At 46.2% G+C, this 7,793-nt stretch overlaps 1 protein-coding gene across 1 annotated transcript; it reads right to left on the bottom strand.

Annotated features, from left to right (window-relative positions):
• Nucleotides 1–548: 548 nt before the first annotated feature.
• On the bottom strand, nt 549–7,793 carry slc26a2 (solute carrier family 26 member 2). The gene is made up of 5 exons (XM_079167921.1): nt 7,693–7,793; nt 5,244–5,872; nt 4,868–5,158; nt 4,206–4,654; nt 549–2,941 (listed from the first exon to the last, which is right to left on the bottom strand). Exons 2-5 carry the CDS (start codon nt 5,856–5,858, stop codon nt 2,134–2,136), a joined length of 2,163 nt encoding a protein of 720 aa, XP_079024047.1. The 5' UTR covers nt 5,859–5,872; nt 7,693–7,793; the 3' UTR covers nt 549–2,133.

Genomic DNA, 7,793 nt, shown 5'->3' with positions numbered 1-7,793 from the left:
GGAACAAACATCTGTGTGACTGATTGTCAGGCGTTGGTGAACGCCCTCATTTCTTTTTTATAGGCTCTCTGTATTATGGATCTATAGAAAAGAAGCTATAAAAATACACCGCTCCCGTTTTATATCTGCAGGAACATTTAAAGAAAAGAAGCTGTGAAAAAAAATCAATCCTATCGAATATCCTGCAAATCTAAACCGGTTTGGACCGATTCAAGTTTAAATCCTGAGTTCATCTTATTCTAATCAGGAACATGAAATCAAGCGTGTTGCAGTGAGACGGGTGTGGCATCAACGGGGTTTAAAGGTTGTAAAGAGTAAAGTATAGCTGGTGTGAGTTCCTGGCGTGTGTTCGGTAAACACAGAGCTGCGTTCAGCTGGTGCCGGTTTAACTCATTCACATTTGTACAGTTCATAGTCCGGGTGTTGTTTTTGGCTGACAATGGAGCTTCTGATTCTCTATTAATACCAAAGTATAACACGTTTTAAATATAAATTCAGTAAAACAGACACATTTAACGTGTTTCAACAGTCTTTTATCAGAGATTTGGTCCAAAGTAGACTGAAGCACAGCGATTTAAGGCAACACACTTTATTCAAAGACTCGTTTACAGCATAGTTTACACCCTTGTTCACTAGCTAGCAGCGGCCTTCTTCTCCTCCTTTTGCTGGTGCATTGATCTGTTGTTTTTCATCGCCCTCTCTTAACCTTTAACTAAGAACACCATCCTGTAGCCACCTCCAAGATTTAAACGATATACATAAATGTATTTAATAACGTACAGGCTCCTAGTGGGAGGAGCTAGTTTGAGTTTCAACACAGCTGTGTCCTGGAGTTAATCTCACACGGCATTCTTTCAAACTTTGCCCCGATTCACCACCAGGCTGATCGTCACGTACTCACCGAGCTACAGTAACAGTCGGTGAACGTCGTCGCCCTCTGCAAACATGAAGCACTCCATCAGAGCGACACGTGGTTCAGTAGAGACCTGCCGGCTAATTCAAATAAAAAGGAGAGCCTTCATTTTAAAAACACGACCTTTTGTTCTCATGAAATAACTGGAAAACAAAAAAAAACGTTAAAAGAAATGGTAACAAGAAGATTGTGACTCACGAGCTTATGGATAAGAAATGACGTACATTGCAACAGTAAAAGGTGATCAACCGTATGTCGAAGGACCTGAAAACATTCAGTACATTTGTACAACTCAGGGTGTGTGTGTGTGTGTGTGTGTGTGTGTGTGTGTGTGTGTGTGTGTGTGTGTGTGTGTGTGTGTGTGTGTGTGTGTGTGTGTGTGTGTGTGTGTGTGTGTGTGTGTGTGTGTGTGTGTGTGTGTGTGTGTGTGTGTGTGTGTGTGTGAGTGTGTGAGTGATCCTTGAAGGCTGCTGAATGTGAAGTACACAGAAAATACAAATATGCTCGAGTGGAGCATTGCTTCTCCCATCCAGTCGGTCACATGGTTTACGGCTGAGGAAACATGACCACTGGCCTGAGAGAGAACCGCATCGTGGACTATCAGCTACAGAACATTCATGGTTCATGTTGTCGAAAAACTGCACAGTATGTATTTAAAAAGACTTTTTGCACTCATCCCAACAGACATCATCTGACCCCAACAAAATCACAGGCTTGCAAATGATGGACACGTTATAATATCATTATATATAACGTATATAATAAACGTTTTCATCCGCTCTGCATGTGACGACGTATTGTAGGGACTCTAACAGTGTGTTATACAGTAGATGTATTAAATAAACGGTTATTGTACTCATACATTAGATGTACATTTTCAATTTCAGGGTCATTCAAATTGAGTTAGGACGGACCTATAAATAAATAAAATATTAATAATATATAGTTTATAACTTTTCAAAAACTCCTTTTGAAAATAAAATGTGTCTCAAAGTGAAGTTTTAATTTCTTCTATAAGTACTAAGTTCTTTGGCTTCATTTCTTTCTATAAGGACGACTTCAAATGCTTTTAAGAGTTACAGAATCGTGATGAAACTGAAATAAATACTTGTCTGCAGCGGTTTGTGGAGGACAGATGTGTGATACTGTAGCATCACAAGGCACATCGGTAACAGTTGATATTGCATAAATGTAAACAGAGATCTGGATAAACGGATCTTTCATTTGCCGTCGTAATCTCCGTTCGGAGCGGAGCGGCTTTGGACGTGGGCGACGGCGTCCGCGATGGTGAAGAATAAGATGCCGTCTTCTCCTCCTCCATCGCATCCCCCTCTTTCCAGTGAGTCCAGTACTGAGGTATTACACTGGGCCAGGACGACCTTGATCCCGAGTTCTGCGTAATCTTTGCGGACCTCTTTCAGAGCGTTCACTCCGGCAGTGTCCAGAAACAAGACGGCGCTGCAGTCGATCACCACGCTGCGGAAGCTGCGCGGGTTCTTGTGGAGCATCAGGGTTACGGTCGCTCCCTCCTCTTTACCGTCGCTCTCTGACTTCATATTTGGGACTCCTGCGACCTCCTCCTCCTCCTGCTGCTGCTGCCGATGGTTCTTCTTCTTGAACTTCATGAGCTGGGTTTTCCCCTTCACAGGATCGAGCCCCACACACTTGTAGAGAGATTTCCTGAACATGCTCTGGTTGGCGTAATAGATCGGAGCCCCGTACCGGAACACGGCCACGTCGGGATGCGTCCGGAGGCCGCGGTAAGAAGACAGGTCCTCGTAGTGCTCCCTGGTCGGAGCCCGGCCGAGCTCCAGGACCCGGGCTTGCTGGGTTCGGCCCAGGACGCTGAGGGCGGACACCAGGACCCCCACGAGCAGACCCAGCTCCGTGTTGATCAGCGCCGAGGTCGCCATGGTGGTCAGCCAGATGGCGGCGTCCACGCGGTTGACCCGCCACATGCCGGGAATGTCGAGGAACTTCCGTAAAGCTCCGCGCAGGTTGACCAGGATGATGACGGCTAACACACACCTGGAGAACACAAAGGTCAGGACTCAGTGCTGTTCATGGAAGAAGAGTGAAAGCTTTAAAGGATAACACTGAGGTAAACCAGATTAAGAGACCAAAAAGCGACACAAAGAAAGTCAAATAAAACATAATCTGGCCTCATTGATGAAGACTTCCAATCATCAGCTGCTATCACAGCAGACGGTGGTGCTCAAAGCCTCTCCCAACAGGTCCGAGGTGTCTACCTCTGTAGTTTACAGTGAACTCATCTGCTGTAGTTTGTTACCGTGAGATATTCTAACTTGCACAACACCTCTGCAGAGCGGTGCCGAGTCAGCACTGACCCTCACCTACAGGTCATCTGTATTTTCATGGTCAACAAGATAAGAACGAGCAGAGGTGCTCCTGAGAACTCAAAAGAAACCCGTCAATACTGAAACAAACTGAAACTTTGGAATGTGAAGTTTTCAAATGTATCGACCTGGTCGCAAAAAAATGAATCGTTGTGTTTGCTCAGTACCAACATGCGAGCAGCTCTTTGGTGCGTGTGGCTGGTGATGTATGCTCTAGAATCACGATGGTCCTCGAGGTGCATTTCTACAGATCAGAGATAAATAAAGACTCTTACGGGACAGCCCGACTGTTCACGTGCAAACTCACTGGTCAAGTTCAGGGTTCTCTCAGTTGAGGGCCTTTAAACACACCAGGAGCGTTTCTTTCAAACGTTTTTTTTTTTGTGCAATTTAAAAAAGGCAACCAATCGCGTTGTGCAGAATGTTTAAATCGTACGCTATAGTGCACCACAACACGGAGGCTCCGTAGTCCGAACTTTATTACTCCTTTCAACCTCGACAAAGGCAGCGCAGATCGGTTCCTCTCCTTTCGTTCTTACCTTTCACAATAAAAGCCCGAGATATTGTGTAACTGTTTAGAGGGAAATCAAATTCACTCAGAGCGCTTTTCTGAAAGGAAACCCACTAAAATATCTTGACACTATCTTAGTCTTTACCACAGTTTACCTCCGACAGACTGACAGATGTTGCTGTGGATCTATAGGATCCTGGTCTTCCTGCACATCTATTAAAACCTTCGCTGCTGGTATGAATCGTTTTGATGAGAAAGGCGAGTATTTAGCACACGCCTCCAGTGTGTAAAGGCCTTTACGCTCCACTTGTGATTGTACACGTTTTGTGAAATGTTAATACTGCTACCATCTCAAAGCTGATTTTACTTTATGATTCTATTAATGCAGGTCGTCAATAACAATCTCCTCGTGTGGTACGCTTACTTTTGAAGGGAATAGAAGAGAGGCGCGATAACCAGCAGCACCAGCAGCAGAACAAGGGCGCTGACCAGCCCGGAGACCTGAGTCTGGCACCCGGTGGACTCCTTCACGAGGGTCTTGGTCAGCGCGGCGCTGCTGGTGAAGCAGCGGAAGAACGACGGCAGGATGTTGCAGAGGCCGAGGGCGTACATCTCCTGGTTGGCGTCCACCGCGTAGCCGTGCTTCTTGGCGAACATCTCCGACAGCGAGACGGTGATGGCGAATCCCACGATGGCGATGGAGAAGGCGTCGACGGCCACGTTGGGGATCAGAGTCCACATCGGCAGCTGGGGAGGGAGGAAGCCCGTCGGGATGTCGCCCGCCACGTCCGACCCGTAGTCGGTGTTGAAGTGTCCAAAGTGAGAGGCCAGCGTTGCTATTATCACCACGAAGAGCTCGAAGGGGATTGGAGCCTGGGTAAAGCAAAAGAAACAACACACATTACTCTGACATCCTCAGCTCGTGGGACAACAAATGTAAAGTTTGGTCGAAGGCGGGGAAAGATAACGCTACAGAGGTCAATAGTCTGACATTTTAAATTTGGAGAGGAACGGTCTCTCCGGTCTACCGGAAGTAGCCGATTGAACAGGAACCTTTCCTTTGATTATAATGAACTAATGGTTTACCTTCAGCTTGGCTTTGAAGCGATTGTTGATCTCCTTGACGGGTATCAGGATCAGCAAACACACCAAACTGGTCACCAGGTCACACACGTTGGTGTTTGCCAGGTTGGCGAGCAGGCTGTACCAGGTCTTAAACAGAACGAACCAGCCCTGAGGCCTGGGGATCTTCAGGCCCAGAAGGTATTTGAACTGGGACGTGAAGATGGTCAGGGAGGCTCCTGTAGCGAAGCCGCTGAGGAGGGAGTCCGAGAGGTAGACCGAGACGAAGCCGACCTGGAAGATGCCCATCAGCACCTTGCGAGGAAGAGAGAAGTAGTGCAGTTTAGAGATGCCAGCGATGGAGGAGAACAGATGCATTCATCCTTCCCCGCTCTCTTACCTGGTAGACCCCAGCAGTAAAGGTAACCGTAGCTCCCACCGCGATAGCGTAGCAGCTCTTGTCACATCCCATCCCGACGGTGCCGTTCCCCAGGTCGGCTAGCAGGACGGCGCTATCGTTACCGCCGATGCCGCCGCCGCTCTCTGTGAGGTATCCTGCCAAAGCCAGCTCCCGATCCACGACCTGACCCACGAGCAGGCAGAGCACCCCGAACACCCCCGCCGAGATGTGCCTGGAAGTGCCGAAGATCGCGTAGATGATCGAGGTGAAGAAAGAAGTGTACAGGCCGTATATGGGGTCCTGACTGGCCAATAGGGAGTAGGCAATGGACTGAGGGACCAGCAGAATCCCCACAATCAGCCCCGACATGGCGTCGCCCAGCAGCCATTCCCTGAGCTGGTAGCGTGGCAGCCATCTCAGGATGGGGACGAAGCCCAGTATTTTGGATTTAGCTTTCTCTGAGGTGCACACGCAGTGTTTCTTCAGACGACGCGACACAACGGACTGCCAGCTTTGAGCCGTTTCCTTCTCCACTCGCTGCAGAATGAGAGGCTGCTGCTGCTGCTGGTCCCTCTCGGCTCCATCTTCTTCCTCTTCTTCTTCACTGTGAGTCATGATGGAGCCCTTATCTGTGGGGGGGGGTTGAAGAAAGAGAGTTTCATTTTAGTCATGAAATATAAAAGACAACAAATATCCAACTCATCTGTTTGCACATCGCGAAAGAAACAAAACACGAATGACGGTTTAGAAGCAGCGAGGAAGTGAAGAGACGTGCTGTTGTTGCTGTTACAGGTCAGTGGGTGTTGGCAAAAAAAACATATTTCCTCCTGTTGATGTTGCCTCATAACACAGATATGACACTTCCCCTTATTCATAGAATCCAGCTCGTGCTTTTAGCGACTCTCAGACAGAAGAATCACCAGGACTGATGAAACCAAGGACAGAGTTAACGGGAAGCTCAGGAAAAAAGACAATGACATCCCATAAAATATGTTAATATCTCTGCACAGCATTATGTAAAGTGACTGGATGCTTGTTGCTGTTTATGGTGAAGTCACCACATGTTTGATTAATCACACTTTATGGTATTATTGTCTCCATTTGAATAAGAAAATACATGCAGCAAGCCTGCATTCGGTCATTTTAGAAGGTCAAACATCTAAAAGTCGAGGTTAAGTTTGATTAAAAAGTTTGTATTATTATTGTTATTATTATTGTTGTTTTTTTTGATACGGGACAGTGCACATTAATAAAAACATTGCTGTAAATGCACCAAGAGGCTGTTTTTCATCTGTACTCTCAAGAAGCAGATGTTTCAAAGTAAACCTAAAAACAGAATAGAAGATTAAAGTTAAAGTTATGCAATATTGACCTTTTACAAAGCGTGCAGAAACAATGAAAGAAGAGAGAATATTAATATAAGTAGTATCATTCAGGAGACTGTTACACTACGTTATCAAGTACTAACAAGACACATTCAACACACACACACAAAGACAACACAACAAGAGACGAGATGCTGCTGCATTGTTAAGACACTAAACACGTCCTCCACGTCAGGAGGAACAAAACATGGAAGCATGCAGAGTATGTGAAATATACAAGTCAGTCTGACACGAAGCAACAATAAAAGACGTGCAGGAAGGAGCAGTTCCATTCTAGTGCTGACAGAGCTGGGTACTAACCAACCACTGCTTTAGGTGATCTGTGTGTCTGTAGCTCTCTAATGCTCACTGGGATGGAGTTCCATTCTAGTGCAGCTCGTGCAGAAAACGCAGACCTGACTGAAAGCTCTTCTCCTGAGTGAACGCAATCTCCTCCTGCTGCACCTCCTGTGAGCCGATACGCAGATGCTCTCGTGATAAAGTGTTTGAGCGGAGGAGAGGTCAAGACATGTGTGATCTTGTACATGACACAAGACGTGCACATGTTTAATCATGTTCTCCCAACTACACAAGTTCTATTGTTTCCTGCTGTTCAAACATTACAACTGGCATGTGTGCGCGTGAAGAAGAACTCCTGTAACTCAACTACAATGCTGGATGAATAGCTGGTTATGTAATCCAACCCAGTTGATCACATGTAAAGCTTGTTTAATCAATCAAAGTTTACTGGAACTCCCACGTGTCATTTACTACACTAACAGGCTTTTAACACGTCCGTCTAGTTTGACTTCTCTGCAGACTTCACGGCATTCTCAAGTATTATGACGTTAACAGGATTACAGTGACGTCAGCCTGTTTACTTTCCTTAAAGAATGTCACATCACTGATCTATAACGCGCTCAACGCGCAGTTTAAGTTACTCCACCGCTTATGAATGAGCTCCATTGTAAACAAGTTGACAACGTGGACACCAGCTGGAGTTTTACAGCCACCTGAAGTAAACAACAACAACAACAACAGTAATAAAAACACAATGATGTTGTTTGATGTGCACAATAACTGACCTGAGCTCGAGTCAGTCGCGGTTTTGACGAAGTTAATTCAAAGTTGTGTTCCGAGCGTCATTCCGGCTCGCACTCATTTTTAAGCCACAGCTCCGCTCCAC

This window comes from Pholis gunnellus (assembly GCF_910591455.1).
Source record: "Pholis gunnellus genome assembly, chromosome: 10".
NCBI classification, from domain to species: domain Eukaryota; kingdom Metazoa; phylum Chordata; class Actinopteri; order Perciformes; family Pholidae; genus Pholis; species Pholis gunnellus.
The sequence above is the reverse complement of the archived record's forward strand: the minus strand, read 5'-3'. Positions and strand labels throughout refer to the sequence as shown.

Excerpts from the sequence above, each read along its gene's own strand:
- slc26a2 (XM_079167921.1), bottom strand. The coding sequence starts at position 5,858 with ATGACTCACAGTGAAGAAGAAGAGGAAGAAGATGGAGCCGAGAGGGAC. Across the intron at positions 5,159-5,243 it reads TTACTGCTGGGGTCTACCAG|GTGCTGATGGGCATCTTCCA; the intron begins GTAAGAGAGCGG and ends CTTCCTCGCAAG. Across the intron at positions 2,942-4,205 it reads CTCTTCTATTCCCTTCAAAA|GTGTGTGTTAGCCGTCATCA; the intron begins GTAAGCGTACCA and ends TGTGTTCTCCAG.